The following is a 27381-nucleotide window of genomic DNA, read 5'->3' on the forward strand; positions in this document are numbered from 1 at the left end:
ATCAAAGATCTTTATACATAGACCTAAACCACTAAAAAAATAATATTTCGATCTGTTTTTCCTTCAGCAAGGTAAACTGTTCATAGCTAATAAATCAGAATGTGACTGTACCTCATCCGAGATGACATCCCGGTACCCATATCATAATCCACTAATGACCGCAGATGCTGTTGTTCTGGAACAAAATATCTCATGTATGGATTCTAAACTCTTGGGACCTGTATAAAGTATCAAATTAAATTGAACTGGACAGATAATGGTGTACAATTTTGCATTACAAGGTGTGCCCTAATATGTAAAAGTGACATATATTTAATCACAACACAATATATTTGTTTAAAAAGTTGATCTGCAAACATTTTAATGAATAGCCTCGCAGCTCGAAGGGCAAGGTGCACCATACCAGTGTACCAGTCTGGATGCACAGATTACATGGCTGGTTGTGAAATTCTCAAGAAATTCCCTCTCTCTCTCTCTCTCTCAAATATATATATATATATATATATATTTGGGGGCCCAATATGATATGCTTTCATGGGGCCCAAAACCTCTAGCAATGCCCCTGCCTCCTGTTGTTTGCCTAGAGAAGCTCTGCTGTGCTATCTTGAGGTCAGAGGCGTAGCACAGTCAGGAGGTGCTCCCCTGGAATTAGAGCTGCTGTCGCATTGGGGGGTCATGGGCATCACAGGATGGGGTCAGGTGATGGTGACAGTGTTGGTCGATTTGTCTTTTTCCCTGTCTGAAGGTGTAATCCTGAGCCTCGTGTAACAGGGAAGAAATTTAATTGGTTTTCCTTGCTGGTTTATCGGTTTTCCTGGGCCCTTTGGTGTGTTGTGGCATCTCGCTCATCTGCCTGGTGCCTGTAAACTTTAAAAGGAAACCCTTCTTGCACTAAACCTGTTTCTTAGACATTCTGGATACCAAGATAGCAGTATTCAGTTGAGAACGGCAATGAAGTAGATCGATGTATGTTCAACCTTTGTTTGATTACACAAATGGTGCTTTGATCAATGAAATGGGTTTAAAAATGACTGATGAGTAGCTACAGTGCTACCGATTGGGTTTTGCCTTTATCTCGCCTGAGCTGAACCACGACCCCAGTCAGTAAAGGATGGGCATCGCTCAGACGTCTTTAAAAGCCGCAGAGAGCTGCTTCTTACTCAATAAAAACACTTTAAATGTTAAGTACTATGTTTAAACCGTTAGAATGCTAGGCATTGACAGACAGACTGCATGTAATAAACTTGTATTGAATTTTTGTGTTTCTGAACTACTTTAAATGCTGTTTCTTACAGGAATAAGACAAACATTGACTTTCAATTCTCTCATTTAAGTGGTTATTCTCCCACATCAAGTCAGGAGGCTGTGATGGAAATTGATTTCTGCTTCATGTCATTCACACATCTCCTCTGACTCCTTTAAGGCAGGAATCAATCTGCAGAGGAGAGGGAGTAAGAGTGAGATTTTTGCTTTTGTGGTTAAGGACGGAGGGTCAGCAGACCGTAGCAGCTGGAAGCTGAGGCTTGTGGCATAACCGAAATAGCTCTGGGAAGCAGTAAGCCAGCAAGAACGTGTCAGGGTAAGAATATGTGGGAATGTTTAGCGAGACACTCGGAGATATTAAGGTGGTTCCTTTCCACTGGCTACCTGTGAATTTGAGCTGCTCAGCTTCCGGAGGTTAAAGCAAAACTATTTAATTGCAATTCTTCTAATATTCTGAAAACGGCTTAGCTTGCACCCATTTTTATACACATCTGTGAAGCAAACACTGGTCTATGTTTAAATATTTAAAAATCAAGGCCAATTTCATGAATTATGTATTATGTTAAGCAGGACTTGTGAGAACTTTAAAACTTACATTAAGGTGGCTTAAACTGGAATTAAATCATCTATGGGGAACATTAATAATATTTCCTTGCTGACGTCTTGCGACATGTGAGAAAAGCATATGAATTGGTTCTGGGCCATTCTGCATATTACTCAGTTTTTTGTTAGCTAGTTTCGCCTTTGTTTTCTGGGTCCATGGCCACCATATCATTCTCAAATGGCAGCACAACAGACACCAAAGCCTGACAGGGGTGACAGAGAAGCTGTACCCCCACTCTCCCTTACCGAGGAGTGCACGGCTAATCACATCATTCCATAAGGGGCCAGCTCCGAGCAAAAACCACAACTTGTATGAGCACATTCAAGACAAAAACAAAGACAAGAGGTCAGAGAAAGGGAAGGCAAATAGAGGCCTCTGTTGTTGCTCTTTAGAGTATTGTTTTAGGAGGCCTTCCGAGCTGGGGATGTTTGTTTTTATGGCCCCTTAATATAACAGTGGGTTTCTTACCTAGGTTCGGGTTGCCTTCCCGATTCATGTCTTCGGAATCACTGTGATCAAGAGCGACATCATGGAGTAATTATGTGTAGCACTTCTCCCTGTGGTTGATCTTTAGCTTATAGATTTAGCCATCTGTGCCTCCTTATGCACACTGAAACCAGATTAAACTGGCAATCTTCACTTTAGAGATGGCTGAGCTATTAGGGTAATTTGAGTTTTCCCTATTCTCTTTGCGGGGATCTCGCCTTGTGACTTTTCAATCTGTCTGTTGCTTTAACGAACCACCGGCTCTTGTAACCACAGGGTCCCACAACTGCTTTTTAACATGGTGTGCGCCGGTTGAATACAGACAGGTCCACATTCGCGGGTTGCTGCACGGGCACGCGATAAATCATACTGACACGTGTGTGAAATGGTTTACGACGAAGCTATGGGTCAGGTCATTCCGGCTTGACAGAACAGCCCGGAGAACAAAGGGGGAGAGTGAGAGACAAACCTTGTTAGGACAGTCAGGAATTGCTGATGAGGCATCAAGTGGGCTATGATATGTGTTCAGTCAATGCCAGGAGATAATGGATGGCAGCTCCTTCTGGAGGCAGATTAAAAAAATTGAGAATTCATATTGGTTGATTGGATGAACAGATTAAGCGGGAGGTGAGGAGCGGAGGAACCAATCCTGGCGTTTTATCATGTTGATGAGTCGAGGTGTGATTGGAGACGGACACAGACATAAACAGCATACTGTGCAAATGGTTCAGTTGTGTAACGTGTGAGCAGGCCAAACACCCCAATCTGCATATTTTGTGGTCAGGGGCCCCTTGTTGCTCCTCAAGGGCAATACGTCAAGTGCGACTGGAGGGGTTAACTCAATTAGCGTGACTCCAGCTAATCTCTTCGGACGACTAACCGGCAGGTCATTCATAATGCCATCTAATAACATCATTTATAATGTCAGCAGACTCTGACATGTGTAGCGGTCAAATTTGTCTCAATCCAATTTTTTTTGTATATGCACCAAAATCATGTAATAGTTTTAACTGAACTCCACACCCCCCTCCCAGATTCTTTGCTGCTATCTCTTTGAGCCAATTTATATAATTTGCTTAACAAATGCGTCCGTTTTATCAACTGCCCATGCCAGTCCGGGGTAAAGCTGCATACTGAAGCGGGCTGGGAATGCAAGGACATGCTTATTGTCTCTCATGATTCATGGTTTTCTCAAGAAATGAGATTTCAAGAAAAGTCACCAATAATATCCAAAGAGGAGTAGCCATTTGTGCCTCACCCGCTATGTAGAGCCGAAAGCCAGCCCTGAAACCAACTTTGGGTTTGCAGTGGTATGATTTTGAAGTTAGTGGTTCACAAGCTTCCTGGCATGTAGTTCTGTTAGGGGTGGGGTAGGGAGGCAGATTCTTTTTCTTGATGTCTTAGTGCTCTACACAGTGACAGACAGAGGGGGCTTGTTTCAGTCTGTGGAAGTATGCCTCCCATTTCTATCAAAAACCAAGAAATGTATTTTGTTGCACAAAGGGGGCTTGAAACGTACTTCCTGGTAGTGTGGTAGATGTGGGGACTTTTTGCGTTTGCTTTCTGGGTACTTACCAAGTATCGTAATGAGCAATATGAGCAGGATGTTCTTATGTTCTTAGCATGCCTTCATAGGCCAATGGAAGAGGCCACCTCTGGTCTACAGCTGTGGCCTGAAGACAGGGGGGTCAGTCGGGCCGGCTGAAGAGTGATTGCGATGGCCGGGTGGAGGGTGCCGTCACCGTGTAATGACTGCATCACTTGACTCCCGGACCATCAAGCGAGCTAATCAGGGTTGAATCAATGTCATTAACATCTCTCTCTAGGGGTCTGATGTCTGTGTAGGCAGGAAGGAAACTGAAAGGAGCAGGAAAATTGGAGCGTGTCGAGTGAAGGGGGGTCATGATGGGGGATGGGACCAGTTGCAAGGATAACTGTCCACACAGGTCACATTCTGCCATGGCCCAAAATGGGGAGAAATCTGGGTGAGTCATGGGGACCTCCTGCATGTCACCATCCTCGGATGGGATATCAGGGGTGTGAGCGGACTCCTGCATGGCATATCTGGGAAATGGCTTGTCCGCCATCCAGGCACAGCACCCCTCCACCCCCTGCAGGAAGACCCCCCCTGGCCGTATCCTCTGGCTCTCTTTCACAGTCAACAGTCTGGTACTCTCTACATTTTAACTCGCAGTTGTGCGGTCTTTGGGTCTGCGGAGCCAATAATACTGTCTGCTGTGTTCATCTGGTGCTTTAGATGTGTTCCCAGTGAAAGGCTTTTGTCTCTGAATTTTAGAAGCTGTCTTGCAGCCTGTCTTGAATACTTGTAAAATCCACAAATGTTGCAAAAAGGTGGTTTTGGACAGCAAATGTCTTTTTGTGCCGAATGAAGTGTATGTCTGCTGTGTGGTGACTGTGTGTCTGTTTTCATACATTGTCTCACTTGGTGCTTTATGAAGTGAGGGATTATATGTATGCTGAGGATGAACACTTAAAGGCTTGGCAGAACGGATTGCTTCATGCAGTTTACCTGTGTGAAGCACAAGGAGGCCATGGATATTTTGGGGGAGGGGGCAGGTTGCAGGATCAGCCCCTCTACTCATCTATAATCGCTGTATTAAAAGGATAAGGCATGTTTGGTGTGTCTGGTAGAGGAAGGAGAGACTGGGACTCATGGTTAAATTAGAGAGCTTAAGTAGGTTCCCCTGCTTGAAGTATCCATGTCTTGTGGATTTGTTTGCTGCCACAATTATCCACATTTTTCACAATGCTCCAGTGCAATTTTCTACATCTTGAGAATCTGTGAAATGTACAGTTTCCGGTTGTTGGTTTAGGGCCTGCAGATTCTTCCCAAACTCACCGCAATCCCATTGCAGACTGCCCCTCGACTCTGGACCAGCGTGGGCTCCCTGATCTGGAGGACACCCTGAGGAGAAGCTTAAGGAACCTTTCATCACCGGTGGTCCCAGATGTGGTTTACAGTGAGATGGTCTACACGGCCCAAGGTAACCAGCCTTGTGTCTTGGTGTGGTCCAAATGTACAGAGCATGGATAAGACTTAGTTTGGTATCTATCTATCTATGGATACCATTAGGCTGGATCTTAAATTTGAGATTATGAATGAAGGTTTCATCATAACATTTTTCATTAATTATGTTAACCCTTGTGTAAAAACATGGGGTGTTACTATGTGTCATAAGTTAGGCTGTGAATTTAACCGCTAATTGCACTGACATGCTTGTTCTTCCACAGATCCCATGTTATGGATCTTTAGTGTGAAAATGCTACCATATTTCTGTTGTAACTACCAAAATACAGGAGGATTTGTCGGTTATTTCAATGCTCTGCAAATGCGCAGCATGTTCCTGCGCGCGTGAAGCTGAGCTAGAACCCTACCGTGGTGTATTTGCTGCTTATGGCGCTTGACATGATGTGTAAATGAATAGACCGCTGTCTGTTGCCTGGCATGTCGCCATGGGTCATGAGCTATGTGAAGCCAGAGAGATAGAGTTCAACCAAAGCTGACGTGGACTCTGTCTAACCAGTCACTAGCATCAATGGGCTTTCACAGAGAAACCTCTGATAATCTGAGAAATCTCCATCTTGTGCCACAAAGACCTGCCCTAATTCGAGGGCTGCCCATCATTTGCCATTTGCTAAGCTAATTGTTTTGGCGCTTCATTGTTTGAGGCGGGCATTATAATCCTAGATCCACCGCTATCCTCTTACCGCTGAGACTCGGACACCTGCTGCCCCCTGTAAACCTATTTCAGTGGGTACCTCTGAAAATCACCCGCAGTGCCTGTAAGGACACCGAGACTGAGGTCAGCCTGGCTGGCAGCCAGCCGCCATTCAGCATGTCGGTTCCCCTGCTGTCCTGTGACCTCTGACCCCAAAAACACTCGCTCTAAACGTTTCACTTAAAGGGAAGCTGCCCATGGCCACCTTCATGCCTTCGTGTGGATTGTATGCTATGTTTAAGTGTGCTTTGCTAACCATAGTACCAGCCTATACTTGCAAAATGTGTGTATCTTCTTAGAAGAAGAAGAACAGAACTATTGTTCTTTTCAGGACAATATGAACTAAACTAAAATTCTTTTTATTTTTTTTAACTGTTTTGTGGTAGCGGCCAGTTCTAGACAGGATCTCATTTTGCTACGGTTGGTTTGCTATTTTGTGACAGGCTCTTCTTCCAAGAATGCTTCTGTGGTCCATAGCGGTCCTTTCTGTCAGCACATGTGTGTTGTGCTCTGTTCCTTTTAAGGCCCTGTTCCTCATGTGTCTTTTAGAGATTCACAGCTTGGAGGAGTGCGGTCAGCGGCTGAAGAAAATCCTTGAGTCGCCCAGCATTCCGGAGACCAATTACCAGCTCCTGCTACACGTGACTGGGCACCTGTGTCGAGCTGCTCAGAGTGGGGCACAATGCCAGGCGAGCCCCAGGATGTTGGCCCGGGCCTATGCTGAAGCTCTGTTCAAACATTCTCATTCCAGGTAAATAACAACTGATCTTGAAAACCAAACACAATATGGCACACAGCAAATCAGCTGCCACAGAGAAAACGAAAGTAACTAAAACAGATAATTGATTAAATTTAAGTACTCAACACCAATTTATCATTACACTCAAAACTGCTGTCTTGGTTGTTAGGGAACTATTTATTTTTATGTTCCAATTCTTCAGTTGCTAATGAATATTTATTTTAGTATTAGAAAACTTTAATTTACTTAACTATGTCTGTGATGGCATTACATCGTTGAGAGAATTGCTTAAAACATTTCCATTGTATTCCATCCCATCCATAGTGCCCTGAAATTTTTATTAAATGTGTTATTATCCCTAACATGTCCAGAACTAACATGGTATTATGTACCAGTTACCATGCAGTGGTGTGTGTAAATATGTCATTATATAATTTTGACTTCATGCCAAAAGCAATGGAGACAGATGCGGAAATGTTCCTCTATCTGCTCTGGTATCTGAAAGCCATCCTGAGCATGGCAGTGTGGAGGATGCAATTTAACTGCGGTTTATGAGAGCAGGCCTCCTGTTGAAATGGGACACTGAGAAAGTCTCATTTTTAAGTCTCTGATAAAACCCCGTGAGTTTGACTTTTACGTTTCCCTGCAGTTTTGTTAGACTGCATTTTGTAGCCTGGGTGTCCAGCCCGGCTCCTCTGTTAGAATGATGGCTCCCCCCCTTATCTGGCGCTCTCCCATTTTCGGCAGCGCCGCCGTGAACCCAGAGCACCATGCAAAGATCCTCGAGGCCCTTATCGTAACCGGCGGCCTGACAGAAGTACCCGCTGCCCCAGGTGAGGCTTGTTCTCCTCCTGTCTTCCTCATCCGTGTTTTGAGATCCTGGACGGGGCCCAAGTCATCTGCCTCACCAGCTGTTCTCAAGGTCATTGTCAACCAGAATGTCAGATTGTGAGGATGGGTTTTAGGGAATTTCCCAAAAGGAAGCCTGAGAAGTTCGGTTTAGATAATTGCACTGCCTGTATTTCTGCATTTTTAGGTAGGATACAATCATTTCTGCAGCCTCCATTTGTGTTTTAAATGTATAGGCCGACACTGTGTAGCTATTAATAGCGAGAAACATGGTATAAACACCGCCTAAGACCCAGTTGGCTTTGCTAAATTTAAACCCAGACAAAATCTGTCATCTCTGGTTCCCAGTGCAGACGGCCGGATTTTTGCGTCAGCCTGCGGATCAGAACAGGGCAGCAGAAACTCAGCTATCGTTCTGAGGGAGAGGAAATCGAGGTTACTGTCAAGAGAATAGCGGGAAACTTAAGGATACACACTGGGAAGTGATGGTTCATGAGATACTGCGTAGTTTGGCAGGCCAAAGGTAACACTTTATGACTAGCTGGGTTAGACACAAGGCTCTATTATTGGTCAGTTTTGTGGCTCGTTCAAAACTCGGCTCTATGTGTTTAGTAGATGAAAATAATAAGGTTTTGGTTGAACAGCTAATACAGTAATATTAATAACGCGACAGAGTATTTGGAACGAAATACAGTTGCGTTTAATTAAAATGAGGATAATATGGGAAATGTGCAGCTTGAAGTCTCACTGACGGTCATGCAGAAACGATGTGGTGTCCTTAGCGAAGGTGACGGCTGTAAATTACCCTGCAGCTGACAATGGGCCCAGACGGCAGCCATTAACATGACGAAAGTCAAAGAAGGCCAGTGAATGAACCGATTTATGGGGCCTTTTTAACGTCCCTTAAAATGGTCGGTGGGAGATGATTCAGGGGCAGCGGAGCATAATGTGACAAATTCCTGCCTGTTTATGTTAACAGGCGGTACGCTGGGAGTGTCGCTCACTGGTAACTGCAGCGATTTTGCCGTAGCTCGCGTCAAAGCGAGTTAAAATTGATTCTGTATTAAAATACACCCCCACCACAGCATGGTGCATTAAGAAAACCAAAAATCAGGTTTGATTGTAAATCCCAGTGCAACCAAGTGTTCATCTACGTTCCCATCTGAAATAATTTATTATATAGCTAATTAATTATGGTGCCACACAAATCCTCTACACATGAAGTTTCTCTAAATATTGTAGGACATGTTGGAGTTTCAGAACTCCTTAACGAGGTGAAGCAAGGGGCCTGGGGTGTCTGATTGTGTTAGAGGATCAGTGTGAGATTAAGCTGCTCAGTGTCTCTGTTAGAGCTCGCCGTCGCCATGGCAGGGAGGCGGCTCAGGCAGAGAGCAGTCAGACAAAAAGGACGTTCAGAGTAACCTTGGATACGATCGCAGAAGCTTGGGAGTATTTTGTAAACAGTGGTACGTAATCCCGTTTTGAATTAGTGCATCTCTGCGTCATTCTGCACCAAAAAGCAGTTACAGCAAAAAAATGTGGCCTGCTTTCTCCGAGCAGGCGTGCGAGAATCAGCCGCAGTCCCGCCCGGCCCACGGGCCGCTCGCGTCGCATTTAATCAGCGCCGGCTGGGGGGACCTCGTTGGAGAAAGGCGGTGTTTAAAAGCTGGGTCTCCCTTCCAGATAGCTGCTGATGGATCTGTCATGGCTCCTGGCCATTAGCTGAGGGAGCACAGAGCAGGGACAGGAAATCTCTCTGAAGTTTTAGGGGGACGGACGTCTTGCAGAGGAGCCCCGCGCTACAGACTGGCCTGCTCTAGACCAAGCCTGATTTACCTTCTGCTCTGCGTTGCTATCATTGGTCCAGCTTCAAGCTGCGTGTTCACTCATGACACCAACCAGCCAATCATGACTTGTTATTATTTTCACAGTGGATTTTTTGTCAAGGAATTACAAAAACATGGGTAAAAACAGAAAATGACTCTGAGCTCTTCTAAAACAGGCGATTGAGTCATACTTTTGAAAAATAGGAGTCAAAGCCTCCTTTGTGCAGAAATATGTGTGTAAATGTGTGTAAAAATGTCTGAAAGTCACAGTTTTTTGCTTTCGAGTAGACATGAAGGCTGTTCTCGTCCCCGGTGGACGGGTTGAGCAGTAAACGAGCAACACTTGGGTTTAGAGTTTACTTGCGTCATTTTTATTCTGTGTGTTTAACAAAATGCTGAAGCCGAGAGATGCATATCCACCCATTGTGACACACGGAAAATAAATCACATGGCTTCAATATATGTTATTGTTTTTTTTTTTTAAACTAGACAGTAAAATATGTTTCTCACAGGGAATCATTAGTTATACCATTAGTTTGTTACCTGTCCAAATATAGTAATTACAGCTTTTTCAATAATTATCCTAGGAGAACATGACATCCCAGGAGACGTGGCGAGGTCACCCTGAGTGGCTAGGTCACCTTCTGGTTTTTTTATTTGGTATAAGTCGCCCCGTCCTTAAGAAATTGCAATCTCTAATGCCTTCTGTGGGGGGAGGGGGGTCAGAGCAGGCCTGTCACAGCGGTTTGCCTTGGCAAGCAGCCAGGATCGAGGCCAGTGGGGGGGGGGGGGGTGGTTGAGAACACCAAGCTATAAAACCTGAAGGTTTTCAGGATTTCAGTTCTGCTGTTGGACCTTTCCAGTTATCTAACCGGAATTCTTCCAGTAAAATGCCGCTGCATGACTGGCCGAGACAAGTAATTCGTTGTAGGTGTGCTCCTCCACTGTGAGCCAAAAACCACGAAGCCCGACCCACACGACTCCCAGCTAACGTGAAAACCAATAAAGGAGCACTCGATAAAGGAAAGGGTTAAAGGTCAAGACCCGGCATGAAGGGGTGCTCTGGTACTGCATGTTCCTTCAGAGGGACAGTGAGCTTTTCCAGAGGCTGCCCCGCTGAGGTTAATCTCCTCGAATTTCAGCCGGCCCGTGAAAGCCGGCTCCGGCCATGGCACCCCTGGCAGCAAGCAGTGGGCCGCTATACCCCAAAAAGTGCTTTATATAATCCCCTGGCACTGCGGAAGGAGAGCAGGCCGAACGGCAGGAGGTCACAGCTAGCAGGTGTGCAAGGAGCGCCCCTATGGGCCAGGGACTTACCGTGTCGTACAGCTTTGATTAAAACTAATCTGTATTTTCATGGTTCCCTCGATGGACCCTCCCCCACCACCCCATTAATGGGGAGACACCTAGAACCTGGTGTTGCCATGTGTTCCTGACACAGGAAATCGAAACTGGCCGCTCTATCTCCAGGGGTAGGGGGCGACATTGCAGCCTTGTTCATCGTTTGTTTTGTCTGGGATGTGCAACCTTTCAGCAGCTCGGTGCATGGCTGTGACACTGGACTTCTCATCCGTGTACGACAGTGGATCTCAAACTGCAGACCTGCAGCCAAACGCTGTGGGACAGGCAACCCTACTGTCAAGCGAGGGTCAGGCGGGACGGGCTTCTGTAGATTTTCGGGTTCAAACTCGTTATTTTATTACCCTCTGGGTGGTTGCCAAATGACTGCGAGGGGTTACAAGATGATTTTTCTGAATATGCATCATCACTCCCCCCCACTCAAACAACTTAACCGTTAACAGTCCATTAGCAAACCATTCACATTCCGTTAGGAATTCATCAGGAACCCCGTAGAGCTTGGCTGGTGCAGTTTGAACCATGGGAAAAAATAGTATTTATTATATTATAATTTTCACATGCAAGCGGATATAGAAAATAGATGGATGGATGGATGAGTAATTTTCCTGGAATGCTGAAGGCACCTGTTTAGCAAAACTCCTGAGCCTAAAAAAGTTTTGGAAATGTTGACTCCCAAACATTGAGCTGCAAGTGTCCCGTCCAAGATGCTAGGATCCAGCACATTAGAGACGTCAAACGACACAGACGACCAAAATATGTTAAAGCTCACCCCTATCTGTGCATACTTAATATGAACTGATATGATTTCCAGCACACTGATTGCGTGCTGAAAGACTGCCTAGCACAGGCTAAGCCCTGGATTTCCCATTACACAAGCTGCCAGAAGTGCTGATATTGAGGAGTTTGGACGCTTACTTTCCGCTAGAAGTACGGGGACCGTGGCCAGTCAGGGTGACCCCGCCTCTTCTTCATAAAATCCTCTAAAGGCTCGTTATTGAATTAAGCCAAAGGGGACACGTGGGCTGCTGACAAAGGATTAACCCAAGGCTGGGAAGGGCAGGTTTTATGTCAGGCTAGGGGGGCCAAGCTTTAGTCTCCCCTCCTTGTTATCAGATGTTCCCTTAGATGACGTCTCATCGGACAGAGATGCTGCCTAATAAGGTGTAATATGCCTAATAATGAGGTGGAGGCCAAATTCATGCGCAGACATGTGCAGACTGCGCAGTTATATCAGCTGGTGTCTAAATTATGTATCTAGGGTGTTCCCCTGGCTCATGAGAAAAGATGGATTCTATAACCTCTATAAGGTCAGTATTATGCCTACTTAGAGCTAAAGGTTAGTTAGAGTAACAGGGTGTGTGAGTTTTATGTTTAATTACGCACGGCTTGCCTTCAACACGCTGATTAACTCTCGGGATTTGAGCTAGAAAGATTGCGCTGGAATTTGCCCTAATCCTGTCCTTACGGGGGTTCCCGTTTGCAGGCCATTCCTGAGGCTCCTGGCCTGCTCATATGCAGCATTCCTCATTCACCCAGACCCTCCCCCAACTCGACTCTGTGCCTCAGAGAGGGTGACGTGTGCGTGACCGGGCAGAAAGTGAAACGAGGGTCATCTGAGGCCAGCAAAGGCTGGTTGTCAGTGGAGTTGCACCCACCCTCCGCGTCAGGACATCAGCAGGCCCCCTTATCAAGGGGACAAACTCAACAAAAGGGGGCCTCTTCTGTTCCAGAATCTCAAAGATCCGGGAACCAGGACATGTTTGTATCTCAAGCAAATGAATTTAAACTCACACAAATTCACACAATGGCTTGAACTAATGAGCCAGTAGCTGGGAGCTCATCCTGTCGTGCCAAAGTCTCGGGTGTCGTCTGTACATGGCAGAGGTCTGTTTTAGTCAGTGTGACAGATGCTTCAAATTGAATGGAAACTGAAAGCCATTTGAAGCACTTCAGTACTGAAAGTATCTTGCTGTTTCAGTAAGTGTCAGTCGTTGGCAGTCATTCTTTGTGGGGCAGGGTGTGCTTTTGGTGCTGAAAACCTAGCCCAGCCTCCCCCCTACACACGCACACACACACACACACACACACACACACACACACACACACGCGCGCGCACACACACACGCGCACACACACACACATACACACACAAACACTGGTCTTTATTCAATGTTAAGGACAAGATGGCTTCCAGATTTTTTCAAGTAAGCTTCCTTCTGCAGCACGGAACATGTTGTCCCTCAGTCGCACTTGGGGCGATTTCACCAATTAATTTGCCTGCCTGTAATTCATTGGACAGTATTCCACTACCCTTCAACTAGCCAAAATTATTAAAAAATAATTGTCATGTTACAGTGCTGAAAATGCTTCATCAATAGTGCCCATCTTATCATTTCCTATGTTTAAACAGAATATTTATGAAAGACACGATGCTCTAAATGAGAAATCCTTATAATACTTGTAATATCCAGTAAGTTCCACTTTGCCTGCAGTTGGTTCCCCACAGGGGCCAGGAGATTAGTTATTCAGTGTATTTCTGTGTAAGCTTATTCACGTTTCGGTGGCGGCCTTGCACTGATGTCCATGTCGTCATTTGAGTCCATGTCAACACTAGCCTTGGAACAGATCCTGGGGCCAATGGCCCGTTTAATTAAATCAAGACGGCCACTCAGAAGTCCCTGTACGCCCCTAATCCCTTTGAATTTCCACTGCCTCTTTGGGTCAGAGGACGAAGCTGGCCTCCCATCATGTGACCAGGGGGCACCAAACTGACCCAGAATCAGTAGATTAATTAGGATGCCGAGACATTATCATATTACCCCTATCCCAGCCTCTCTTCATTGGCTACATATTAGATATCGGATTGACTTCAAGATTTTGCTGACGGTGTTCAAAGCCCTGCATAGACTGGCCCCATCATACCTTGTGACCTTTTTTGTTTCTGTTCTCCATCATGCTCTTTAAGATCATCCAAACAGTTGCTACTAGTTTTTCTCCCTAGTCTAGGCTTAGAATAAGGGGGGCCTTTGCAGTACAGGTAGCTGCTCTACCATTGCATGTTAGCTCTGCCACCTCTGTTAGTCTTGTTAAGACTAAGCTAAAACATATTTGTGCTGCTGCTTTTTGCTAAGTAGTGTTATATAGTTGTTTTGTTTTTTGTGTTTTTTTTTCTTTCAGCAGACAGTCCACGTTTTTGCTGTACCAAGAGCTGGGAGAGAGCAAAACTGTGGACTGTCTGTCAGGGATTTCAGGGATCTGGGAGGGAGCAAAAACATGGACTGTCTGTGGGTCCCCGAGGGCCAGATTGGGAAACACTGGTTGTGTATCATAATATCACAACACATACATTTTAATGAGAAGTTGTGAACTACATGTACTGTATATGCTTAAGAAATGATGTTAAAGACAAGAATATGAAATGTTAAACTCCAGCCATCCATACATTTTCCAGCCTGCTTATCATACTGGGTTGTGGGGGGTCTGGAGCCTATCCTGGGAGCAATGGGCATGAGGCAGGGAACAACCCTGGACAGGGGGCCAGCCCATTGCAGGGCACACTCATATACCATTCACTCACACATGCACACCTATGGGCAATTCAGCAACTCCAATTAGCCTCAGCATGTCTTTGGACTGTGGGGGGGAAACTGGAGTGCCCAGAGGAAACCCCACAACGACAACATGCAAACTCCACACACATGTAGAGACTCGAACCCAGGTCCCAGAGGTGTGAGGCAACAGTGCTAACCACTGCACCACCATGCTGCCCCCATGTTAAACTCTGTTTGGAAAAAAATAGACATGACAGGAAAGTATATAGACACTTTAGGAGTTTGTATAAGGCTCCTACTGCCTGGAGCTACCTATAGACTACAGAAAACCCCTGCTGATGTAGCATAGTTCAGACTCATGACTAGTGTTCAAGTGTCCATGGCACAATGGTGCACTCTCTTTACTGGTGGGAGTCTTCAGCTGACCAACAGATGATCATCTCTTTAGGGGGGGGGGGGCTGTTTTCCCTGTGAAGTGTTTAATTAGACCTTGAATTTGGCTGGTTTCCTGGCCGTCAGTCTGTCCCTGGCAAACTGTAATAGAAAAATGTAGATTGAAACTTTCTTTTTCAGCAAAACGGAATTGGAGTTACATCCCCCAAAGCTTTAATAAACCAGGTTTTCAGCTTCTTGAAATAATTGATTGTTTAAGGGTGGTTGAAAGCGAGAGACGAGGTCTTTGAAGTCACGTCTTTGGGGCGGGAACCTCGGGAAGCCGGAGTGTTTGCTCAGTGACTTTAAGGATGAAAAGAGGCCATGGCGTCGTCCGAGGCCTGGCTAACGAGCGGACTGCTCAGGAAGGCCTCAGGTTCCTTGATAGAATCAGGGAAAACACTCGGTCCTCTAACATCCTGCTTTGTGTCAAAGAATCTTCTCACTTGGGTGTTTTGAGTGCATGAGCGTTGCTCTGTCTCTCTGTTCAATTGGGCTGTAGGAGCATGTCCTTAGTTGCCTGGCCAGCACATCCTCACTTTTTTGGGGCCAATTACCTTCACAGCTGGGGGTTTCTAATTGAGAGACCCCAGCGAAACGGGTTCTGAGGCAGCCGCAGCGCTAAGGCCAGCCTCATTCAGGGGACCCCCCTGGACTCCCGGCTGAAGCCTACCATGGCCTGCTGTGACAGCGAAGAGAAGTGGGAGGGAGTGGCCTTTCCAACATCAGGAATCCCATGTAGGGCCCATCAACCATAGAACCAGAGCCATTGAGCCCCATCAGAACAAGCCGGCAGCTCTGCAGGGAAAATACCTATTTTCTGGATGAGACTGGAGCTGGGATAGCAGGGAGTGGCTGGGAGAGCGGGGGGATGACTGGGAGAGCGGGGGGGATGACTGGGCTAGCATCCAGGTGGGGTGGCACTCTTGGCCAAGGGGGAGCCGACCCCAGTGGCCTGCACCCAGTGGGCCGTGAGCCGCACACGTTTCTTGATAGAAAAGTGCTCTGCGCTCGGTTTCTCCGGCTTAATGATGCTCTCAGGAAGGAATGTTCCAGCAAGCGACTCATTTCCTGATGGCTTCATAGAATTGTGCAAAAACTGGGGCGCTAACAAGTCATGGAAAGTACACAACATTTTCATCCTCATCCTGACGTTTGATTTGTGAACACAAAAAAAAACAAAAAAAAACACAAATGTACGTGGTGTTCTCTGAGGAGGCTGGCATGTGGTTTTTGGGCTGTTGGGTGACCAGCTTGGGAGATTACGGTCAGCCCCTGGGCCCCAAACGAGCCATGCCCCCATGAGTCACATGACCCCCTCAGTCTTCTGCATGCACCCAATAACCCGGAAAGCCAGGGACTCGAGGCGCAGTATCGCTCCTATGGGGGGGAGGTACAGTCTGACAGACCTCAGACAGCCCTCTCTGGCTGCCCTCCCAAGATTACATACAGCAATGAGTCGTATGAGTGAAGTGCTTCAGTGTAATTCCATGAACATAAATATAGTGTGGGGTATGTTAATTAGACCATGGGTGTGAATTGTCAGGGGGAGGAAGATATGTGCCCTTAAATAGTGCAGCGCTCTTAAATTACATACATCTAATGCCAGTCCATGGCACACTATGGGCATTTATATACAAACACAACAAACTAAAATACACAGCGTTGACCTTATCCTGCTATTTCGACAGATGCATTCTCCAGCAGTGGTTTTTCATCTTAAGGGATCATGGTTAAGGAGGTCTACTATGAATAACGTTAATCCGCATCAGCTTAACTAAACGGGATTGACCTGATCTTAAGAACAAATCCCAAGCAAAATGACTGTGGCTTTAAGCCACTTCATTCATAATGGATGATAAAATTAATTACTTATAATTAATGTCACTTCTAATGAGATAGACTTGCTTAGCTGCATTGCAATGAGCAAAAAGCACCTATGGTGTGATTTATAGGCCAAAAAACACCAAAGAAATATTCAAAGGTGACATCTCCTTGTCTTTGGTATGAAATTCGTCACCTGAAGGGAGGAAGCTACAAGAAGCCCTGCCAGACCACTTGTGGTGATAAAAATGGCACAGTATGGACAGATTTCTGGCAATAATACAAACTCCAAGATTACGGATAGCTTTGAGGTGCTACGTACACACTCTTGCACACCACAAATCACCGGCTGTGTCGTATACCTAAACAGCAGCACATTTTGTCAGCCCTCCTGGGTTGAGCTTGGGTCATGTCCGATGGCTTCCGCTGGTCCCGTAGCTGGGCGTGAGACAGCGCTCAGAGTCCCTCAAATGGATCAGCTTGGGGGCTGTTTACACTTTTGCCTTGTTATGTTAAGTCCAATCTGCGGTCATCTTGAAATGATCCCAGAGCTTCAGCTAACGCTTGGCCAACTGAGACCTGAGGTAGACATTTCAGATGAGAAAGTAACAATCCAGACCAAGGTTTTGTTTAAACCAACCAATGGAGTACTCTGTGACTGTGACTCTTTATACTCAACTGGTTGGTTAAAAAAAAATCTTGATCTGGATTTTTACTTTCTGGACCTGAGATGTCCACCTCTGATTGAGATGGTGATGTAGAATCTCCCATTTTTTTATTTATGAGATTGTAATTGCTCAACTGTATATCTGCAGTGTATGAGTGCAACTGTTATAAGAGAAGTTAAAACAGAAAAAAATCTATTTGTATAAAAATAGACTTTTCTTAATTTTATCACAATGGTCCAAGGATGGACACGAAAATGTATGTCATTAAGAGAAGTGTTCTGATATCCTTGACTGTGTTTCCGTCAATGGCATTCCACGTACCCACTCCTCAGAATTCCTCAAAATACCATCACTCCAGCCCAAATTCTGACAGACATCCTGCTTTGAAGGACCAGGTAACCTTCCCAATTAAATTTTCCTACCTGCGCATATCAGGGTATTTGAGTGTCTTATTCAAAGGATCAACAGAAAGGCACAGCGTGTGAACTTTCAGAGTCCATGTTAATGCATGTGCGAGTCCAGTTTCGCTAACCACCTGCCCTGTGTAGCTGCTGTAGTTCCCTGCTAATTCTCAGATGTCCATTAAGGGGCGCAGTCCACCAGAACGCCCCGTCTGGCAGGCGAGGGCGGGGGCAGGGCGGCAGGGGGCGGCCGGCGGGCTGGCTGGCAGTCGGCTCCCAGGCTCCCGTGGCGTGCTCTGCTCTGCAGCCTCTCACGCTATCCTGGCCCCTAATTACACACTGTGGTTCCGCTCGGCCGCACAGGAATGGGTCCCCCTCGGCCGAGGAGAGGCACCGAGCGGGGAGGAGAAGCGCGACAGCCTGCTCCTTTCAGGAAGCCTCCGCTAAACGCGGCTCCCTGCCGCTAAATCCAGCTCCGGCGTGAAAGCAAAGGCATTCTCAGCGCAGCCTTATTGATCTGTAAGCAGGCTGGGAGGATGCTTCCAGAAGATGTCTGCTTGGTTTCTCTTATCCATCCATCCATCCATCCATCCATCTATTCATGTTCTAACTACTTACTCTAGTCATGAAGGTCATCTGTGAGCCAGTTTCTATGTTTTATTACACCCACTCCGAAGCTCTGAATGTTCCTCCAAGCAGCAGCTGGTGTCCATGTTAAGGCCTTGAACCATCAAGCAAACATCTGCCATAATGTTGACTATACAAACATCAGACACTGTTGTGGCAGTTGCTAATTATTAATTGTAGGCAGGGTATCACTGAATAGTGTACACAAAACTGCTTGCTAAGCAACTTGTCGGAAATCTTGAATGTCTTCCAACAGGCTGCCAGTCCCCTTATCCTCGGTACTGCTGGCAAGTGGACTTGGGCTGGCTCTGCTGGCTGTATGCCAGTGTCACCCTTCCTGTGCCCGGCGGCATGCCCGCTCAACACAGGGCTGGGAATAAAGGCCAGTGTCCATCTCACTCCCATCTCCTCGCAATTCACCAAGCCAGGTTCATGCATGCTGGCAAGAAATGCGAAGTGGACTAAAGAATAGGGAACGATACGGGGCAGGGACCAGCCCGATGCTCTGTAGGGCCAGTCCTGAATGGCAAACTCTTGGTGGGTTTTGATTCCGGCTCACTGAGTTTAAACTGTGCGACTGACTGATCGCAAAGCAAGTCGTGGAGCGAGCAATTGTTATGGCTGATCACAGGCCAGAGACCATACACATCCCATAGAAGTAGAAGGTATTGGCCAATAATATACAGCCTTAATTAAGTCAAATCCACTGAGTGGCCAGTATATTAGGTATATCTGCTCGTTAAAACAAATCGCTTGCAGTGCGGCAAGCAGGGTTAGAAGGTTCAGTTCGATTGACTAAGCAATGGAACAGCTGATTTGCCTGGTCCTGAACGTGGTGTGATGTGTTGACTCCAACATCTCAGAAAGAGCTCCTGGGATTTTGACGCACTACTACTAAAGTTTACAGAGAATAATGTGATGATCAAGAATCCTGTTGCTGAAAACACCTCATTTATGAGAGAAGTCAGGGAAGAATGGCCAGACTTCTTAAAGCTAACAGGAAGGCCAAAAATAACAGCTCAGCACAACAGTGGTGTGCAGAAAGGCATCTACACTTGGAGATAAAAGTGGGTTCTACTCGGTAAGTAAGTAAGAAGAGGAAGTACATTTTTATTTATAAAGCACATAAACCAAAGTTTATTTACAAATTATAAGTAAAACAGTACAAATATAAAACAATAACAATGCCAGTCCAAAGACAACTCCATAGAGGAGAGAGAAGGAAGAAGTGAAAACATTAGACAATAAAAAATACAGTGGTACCTTGGTTTACGAGCATAATTAGTTCCGGAAACATGCTTGCAATCCAAAGCACTTGTATATCAAAGCGAATTTTCCCATTAGAAATAATGGAAACTCATATGATCCGTTCCACAACTCAAAAATATTCATATTATTAATACAAAATATAAAGTAAAAATACAGAAAACAAATTAACCTGTGCTTTACCTTTGAAGAGAATCGTGGATGGTGTGAGGGAGACGGGAGAGGAGAAGAGGAGGGTTATTTTGCAGGACGACTTTCACTATAATTAACGGAATCACTGCTATCTGTTGGCTCACTTGAATCTTTGTCTGTTTGTGCGACTTTAACAAGGAACCCATCCAATGACAGCCTCTTTTGCCTCCTTTTCGATTTCGCAAAAATGTGGACATTGCATTGTCGTTAAACAGATTCATCGCTCGCACTGCTACGCCCTTATTCAGGTGGTGCTTTTCTACTAAATTTTGACTATACGAGTGAGGCATGCCGACTGAGACCGAGCATGGGAGACGATTACCCACAATTCTGCAGCGTGAGAAAGTGAATAACCATTGGTTCAGTTGTGATGACGTGCGCTCGGCGTCAAAACAAGAAGCGCACACATGCGCTTCCTGTTTTGAAGTCGAGCGCACGTAACAACAAGAAAAACAAGGAGCGCATGTGTGCCATATCATTTTTGATGATACTTGGCGCTCGTAAACCAGGACTTGCTCGGTTTCCAAGTCAAAATTTATTAAAAATCTTTGCTCGCCTTGCGGAACACTCGTAAACCGTGTTACTCGTAATCCGAGGTTCCACTGTATATTGTTAATCTGGACTGAATGCCAGTCTGAACAAGTGGGTTTTCAGTCAAGATTTAAAAGCATAATTGAGGGGGAGGACCTGATGGTAAAAGGGAGGTTGTTCCAAAGATTAGGTGCCTATACTGGAAAGGTGCGGTCACACTTCAGCATTAGTGAGGCTCATGGAACAATTAGTCAGAGTTACTCAAATGACCTCAGCTACGTGGGAGCAGTGTGATGATGGAGCAAATCGGTGACATGGGAAGGGGACAACCTGTTTGCCGATTTAAAAATAATTGATAGAATTTTAACCTGGATCCTGTATTGGACTGGAAGCCAGTGTAACAAAGTCAGGACTGGTGTTATGTGGTTTGTCCTGGTCAGTAGCCTTGCTGCATCATTCTGGACTAACTGTAGGCACAATACAATGACATACTTACTCCTATGTAAAAAGAATTATATTAATCTTAATGGAGTGAGATCAGGGCATGGATGACTTTTTCAAGGCCTAGAAGAAATAGAAATAATTTAACTTTTGAAATATTTCTGAGATGATAGAAGCCTGATCAAATCTAAGTTTGCTGTGAAAAATTACACCAAGATGAGTGGCATGATGTTTGCATAGGTGAAGGGTTGACAGAGCTAATGTCATTCAGCGGTCTCAGTAAAATAATTTTTATTATGTCGTATTGTTATTTATTTGAAGATCATTTTGAGCCTTCCAGACTTTCATGCTTTTCAGACAGGCAATTAAGTACATCAGGAAGCAGGGGGTTTCAAGGTAAATCTTGAGTATCATCAGCAATGGAACGACATTGTGTCACTGTGAAATATGTTATCAAGTCGGAGCATATAGATACACAATAGGACAGGGCCTAGAATGAAACTCTGAGGAACCCCCACATGTGATGGGAGCAGTAGTGCAATGAAAAATTCCAGTATTTACAGAGAAGGTTTGCTGGCTAAGGTAAGAGTTAAAGCAGTACAGTACCTGACAAAAGACAGGCATCAAACCTGAATAGCACACTAAGGCCAATAGTATCAAAGACATCTCTGAAAAGCCTAGAGGGAATAGCATCTAAAGGTGAACGTGAGGACCATGATAGTCACTACTTCCTTTAGTAGAGAAAGAAAAAGCGGTTCGTACTCTGTTATTGATGCTGTGCGGGCCTTTACCCGAGGAAATGAGATTTGACCAACTATGGGAGTAAAGTTTGATCTAATAGTATTTCAGGTAAATCTTCACGTTTCAGCAGACAAGTCCAGATTAAAATGTTCCAGCTCGGGTAATAGCTAGATGAATCTAATAAAGTGGCCACTGAGCATATATTAATGAACAAGAGAAAACATTATTCTCATCACAGGAAATGAACAGTTATGTACAGTATGAGCTTATTTATTTGATAGGTAGGCAGATCCAACTCATTTATTCCAGTAAAAAGTTTATGTTGAACCTAAGTAATTCTGGAGTCATGGATGAAATTGCTGAGTAATGCTCACTTAATGGCCAACTTCAGTCATGCATGTTTGACCTTAATAAGAACTTAACGTGTCTATAGAGTGAGGCTCTTGTTTGTGGCATTCAAATGGCAATGTGATCTAACGCTAGTAGGGATTGATGCTATGTCGATATGGTCCAAACTAGCTGGTGAGTTTATGATAACTTCAGCTTCAAACCTAACCATATTGTTAGTAGTGAGTATTCAGCTGGTGGAGTTACAAAGTTAAGTCCTTGATACGCCTTTGTTAAATAAGGCTACTCATCTACTTTCTTGTGTTTCATAGCCATTCCTCACAAGAATGGCATGGAAATGATCTATGGATTTATTAATTCCCTGTCAATAGGCCTCATGGAACAGCAGCTCTGACGCCTGTAGTTACAGCTGACGCAAGGGAAAGACCAGAGCCCAGGCTATCCTCGAAACTTTAGAGTTACAGCTTTAAAGACCAGGGCAGGTCAAAGGTCAGGGTTCACAGGGCAGTTTCCTGGCAATTTTGAGCCTGAAGCACACGAGCCGTTTGGCTATAACAGTGAGTATGAGGTTTCCCAGTAGCAATAAAGTTTCAGACTGCAATAAAAAGGCACTTGCACTTAGTGCCAAGTGAGGGATTCTCGCAATGACGGCATGGCCCCCTTTGGAAATGTGTGAATGCTGTAAAATGCACCGACGTTGGCGAGAGAGTGGGCGACATTCAAGTAAACCCTGCAATTTCTTTGGAGGTTGGAACAATAATCGAATGAGGTTGGTGGAGTTAGCAACTGCTTCCCGAGTCTGATATCTTAGACATCAGAGAAGGCTTTCGCTTACTAAATTACACCATCGAAAAACCTCTGTGTGTCTGAGGTTCTTTCTTGTATCGTGAAGACTAAATTATAAGATCTTTTGTTTACATGTTTGAGACAGAACTCGGCCTGCCATCTCATGGACTTTTACAGTTCTTTTCCTCTTTAAAACTAAAAGAACCCATTATGAGGTGTGATATATCTAATATGTCTAATAAAAATTTGATTCGTTCTTTATGTTTGTTTCACTTTTGGTAGGAATCTGAAAAAAAGCAATTGTTTCACAATGCTAAATGTTCTGAAGAAGATTGCTGTTCATTACCATATCAAACTGCCATCTTCATCTCATGATATCCCAGTTATACATCAGAAATTTCCATCATTCAGGCTTTGATTCTTTTCCCTCCCCTGCTATTTCAGACTGTAATCCTCTCTGACCAGAGCAGAGGCATGATGTCATTATAAATAGCCATACACACATGTCTTGGTCACCGATTAATCCAAGTACCTGTCACAACCTTCTCCAACCTTCTCACATGCCATGGTGTCATGATAAGAATTTCAATGACATAGCAGAGATTTTTCCATTTTCATTTGTTCCATTTGTTATTCCTTGAATTTCAGCAAATCAAGAGAATCTTTTCATCTTAAATGTCAATCTTAATTGTTTTTTTTACCCCAGCAAGATGCAGTTGACAAAATATGTTGCACATCACGACTGTAAATGTCACTATGGACAAACACCCTCCGCGCTGGAACTTGCCGGTCTGACCTAAACCCCACCCCCACCCCAGATTGTGAGTCGAAACTAGTGATACTGATGGTAAATCGGCAAAGCATTTCTTTTCACGAATGCCTTGGTGTTGAGGGCGATAGTTTCGCAATTGAGTGTTTGTTTGTTTCTTTCACTGGCCGATCCTGCCAACTCTGCTCTCCTGACATGAGGGAGCTAGAACTGGCCTTTTTGTGCTTGGCCTCCATTAGGGCACTTACTGTAAAGGGACCTCATTTCGCATGTTATTGTCAAGCAGGCTGGCAGGAGACAGCTGGGAGTGCAAGACCGCATAGCGTATCAGCTTTTGGGAATGGACGGGGGGGCACCAACAAGGGACCGCCAGCCAGCTGCAGGAAGGGGCACTCTGTGTGGGGTAGGTGGGGGGCAAATAGGGGCTCCCTCAAAATAGAAGTGTACCTAGTTTGTGAAGACTGAGGGTAGAGAGACAGCAACGTTTAAAAAAAGAAAGAAAGGTCGGCAGTTTGTTTTTGTTATCTGGAAAGATGGCACGGTTGTCAGGAAACTGCCCTAGGGTCAGAGGTCACGGTGCTTTGAAGATTCCCAAGATCAAGATATCAGTTTATAAGCCTCATAAAGTCCGATTAGTGTCTCGCTCACCCTGCCCCCCCCCCCCCCCCCCCCATCAGATTTTGAAAAGCCATGGGGTTAGGAGGTAGGCTTAGCCAAAACTTGATAATCTATTGATCACTTTGCCATTTCCAGTGATTTCCATACTGTTACATTTTCTTTCATCTGAATGTAATCTTGTGACAGCTAAGCTGGTGCACAGTGACAGAAGAGGCTTAAAATCCTTCTTCAGCAAGGAGTGGGACGTAATTAGAGGGTAGAACGTACAGCAGTAGTTAAAGACTTCTAACCGAGAGTTGCCAGGTTGCAGTCCCGGGCAGGGGGGGGGAGGGGGGGTGCTGCTGTTTGTACCCCCCAAATGACGTTCGGAATCTAAATCATCCCAGTGAGCACATGCAGCTGTGTAAGGGGCTGAAGCGTGAAATTCCAAGCCATGCAAAATCGCTTCGGATAGAATATTCCCTCTCAGAAGCCGATAGAAAAGAACAGAGGCCAGATTCAGACTGGTGCTGGTTTATTTATATTGAAATTGACCCAGATTTTCAAAACCTGTTAAATTACATATTGTTTGCGAGCAAAACTACAGAAAAAAGGAGAAGATTGTGGCAGAAGCGTAGCGAAAATCATTAGGCGCGAGGCGGTAATTGTGTTCCTTTGTGTCGTGAGCGGTGGATCTCCCAGAGCATTCTGCTTTGAAGTGTATCCCGCCTCAGCTCCCAGATAACAGCCCAAAACTCACTTTTCATAGCTAGTTTTTCCTTTTCTACATGCTCTATTGCAGGAGGTTCTGTGGAATCATATCCTGCTGGCGAGAAAGGACTTTGAAGCGTTCGGGCCGTCCAGGCAGCGCGGGCCTGGGGATTTACATTATTGACCCTGTGTTTCTATTGTGAGCCAGTGCTCGTGTCTGATTGGAGGGATTACCGCGGCTATTACCAGGGAAAATAGGCCCGTCTATCAAACGGCTAAAGTAGCCGTATCGGCTGAAACATGAGCTGCAGAGATTTGTCAGGTTAAATGCTGAAGTGAACTCGGGTTCTGCTCCAAAATTGCTCCCTGACAAAATAGGGCTTCGAATGAGGGGGCGGATTCTCGAAGGTGCTTGATTTGGGATTCCTGTCGACAGGCTGCCAGTAGGCCTGGGCCCAGTGGGGGCTGGTGGCTCCGTCCTTCACTCAGCCCGGGGAATGAGCAGGAGGACAAGGTGGCTGACAAATTGTGCTCAAGCGAAGACATGACAGTCTGGAGTGTGACAATGAGTGTGGTAAAGGCTGAAGTAGTTGGGATAGAAGCTCTCATTCTGTTTACCGAGTGTTCAAGCTGTCAGAGCGTCACATCTCAGTATGGGAAAGAAAACAGTGGGGCTGCATTGCGAGGGTAGGAATGAATAAATTGTTGTAGGAGGGTCAGAGCCCAGGTCATATTGATGAATCCGTAGAGAAAGGGCATTACAGCAACATCATCAGCCTCTGGCCAACAGCACCTGATTAAGTCCCCGTTCTTTGGGGGTGTCTAAGCAATGCCTGGAGTGAGGAGCATGAGAAGCAGGGTTGAAAGGTCTGCTCTCCAACAAAGAGCGTGTGCCCCTGGACTAAGCGGGCGAAGGGTTTCTGCAGCTTTCTCAAACAGTGGAGGGTGTCCGAGCCAAATGCCTGATTTGGGCTGGAGCACGAAGGGAAAGAGGCTGTTTGCCAGCCACCCCTTTAAGTTCACCCATTCTGGAGCTAAGTGATTAAAGGGAAGGTCATCGGTGAAGGTCACCACGGAAGGTTCATAAATCCTTCCTTTGGTTAACAATGGGCCCCTTGGTCAACAATGAGCCCTTTGTTGGGGACACTGGGTATTGTGTGGCAATGATAACCCTAATAGAGCGGCAGTTTGGATGGCTGTTCTCCTCATCCTGCATGGTGCCACATTTAAATTATTAATCAGAGACAAGAAAGATTCTTGATTCCCCCATTTTAGTTGCCTTTGTGCGTTTCCCTGTATATGGCTTCGTTGTTAATGATAAAGTACAGTTTTACATGTGCTTTCATAAGTATCTAATCATTGTAGGTGGTTAAATTCTGTATAGAACTGTTAGTAATGGAATGGCCCGCAATTCCTCTTATGACAAACAGAGGCTTAACCAAATGGCTAATTCTTCACATGTACTGTAGCTGTAGCCCTGGTAGTTAGCGTCTTTGCTAAGGTGTTGTCAAGTGAACGCAAATTCATATTTGAGCCTCTGAACAATCATTATGGTACTTGCAAAAGGATCTGCAAGTGATGTAAACTGCACAACAGTGAATACCTGTTTTAACTAGGCTGTGGAATTTTCTAGATTATGGAAGAGTTCTAGTTTTCATAAATTAAATTATATATGTGTTTCAGAGACAGAACATCACATATGCAGCTGATGGAGTTTTCCGGCTGTTGTGAATGAACCCCTTTGAATGTGGGCTTGTTGTGGAGCGTCAGCTCTCCACTGGGGGCACATCCACACGGAAGGAGTTGGAAGGTTCTGCTGACGTCACTCGTGTTCCAGACCCACATCTGGAAAGTGTCGCAGCAGAAGATTTCATGCAGTCGCCCCCCCCCCCCGTGTTTTTAGGTTCAGCTCCGACGGAATGGAATGATAGCATGACTGAGCGAATGTGCGCACTCGAGAGATGGAGTGAGCGATGAGAGGTTGTGAGAAAGGAGCGAGGGCGTGATGACGGGCGGGTTGGGAAATTCCATTGTCCTCTGCCTCGCCTGCTCTTTTTTTTTTAATAAACGTTGCAGCGTTCCCAGACCCCGCTATTTCAGGCTCCCAGTTTGGGAGTCCCAAGGTTCTTTCCAGAAAGTGCCACTAATAACTCTGTGGGGAGTGACTCAGAGGGCAGACCATTCCACAGCAGCAGGACCCCGGGGGCCGTCCCGTGCGCTGCCCGTACTGCTTCTGTGCTGGCAGTCAGCGTGGAACGCCTTGCATGTTCCAGAAGGCCATGCCCATTGCACCTGCTTCATGTTATCCTGCTCCGTACACCAGCCTCAGAGAAGGAACTTCACTACTAGAAGTAATAATAGTATTTGCTAGTAGTTTTGGATGGACTCTACTACTGATACTACTTGTGGCTGAGCAAAAGCACTGCTGAACACACTGTAACCCACACTGTATCACAGTATTTTTTTTATTTGATTCAATTCATTTCTCTTAAAAATCAGGTTATCGGATGGGCATGATGTGTGGATTGGACTCAGCTGTAGCCATGTTTGCTCATAGCCAGTCACATGCTGCTTACTCTACCATTGGTCTTTTCGGGGTGAGACCCACCAGTGTCTAGAGTGTACAGGGG

The 27381-nt window shown here is 45.5% G+C and overlaps 1 protein-coding gene across 2 annotated transcripts in view; it reads left to right on the top strand.

The window, feature by feature from the left end:
- The window catches only part of LOC111847640 (phosphatidylinositol 3-kinase regulatory subunit gamma-like), a 106151-nt gene that overhangs the window by 49144 nt on the left and 29626 nt on the right, over window positions 1-27381 (top strand). For both annotated transcript variants that reach the window (XM_023819012.2, XM_023819013.2), the window contains 3 exons: window positions 5230-5358; window positions 6643-6844; window positions 7580-7665. In XM_023819012.2, coding sequence (XP_023674780.2) covers window positions 5230-5358; window positions 6643-6844; window positions 7580-7665 — 417 coding nt within the window. The remainder of the gene's footprint in view (window positions 1-5229; window positions 5359-6642; window positions 6845-7579; window positions 7666-27381) is intronic.

This window comes from Paramormyrops kingsleyae, chromosome 21, assembly GCF_048594095.1.
Source record: "Paramormyrops kingsleyae isolate MSU_618 chromosome 21, PKINGS_0.4, whole genome shotgun sequence".
NCBI lineage: Eukaryota > Metazoa > Chordata > Actinopteri > Osteoglossiformes > Mormyridae > Paramormyrops > Paramormyrops kingsleyae.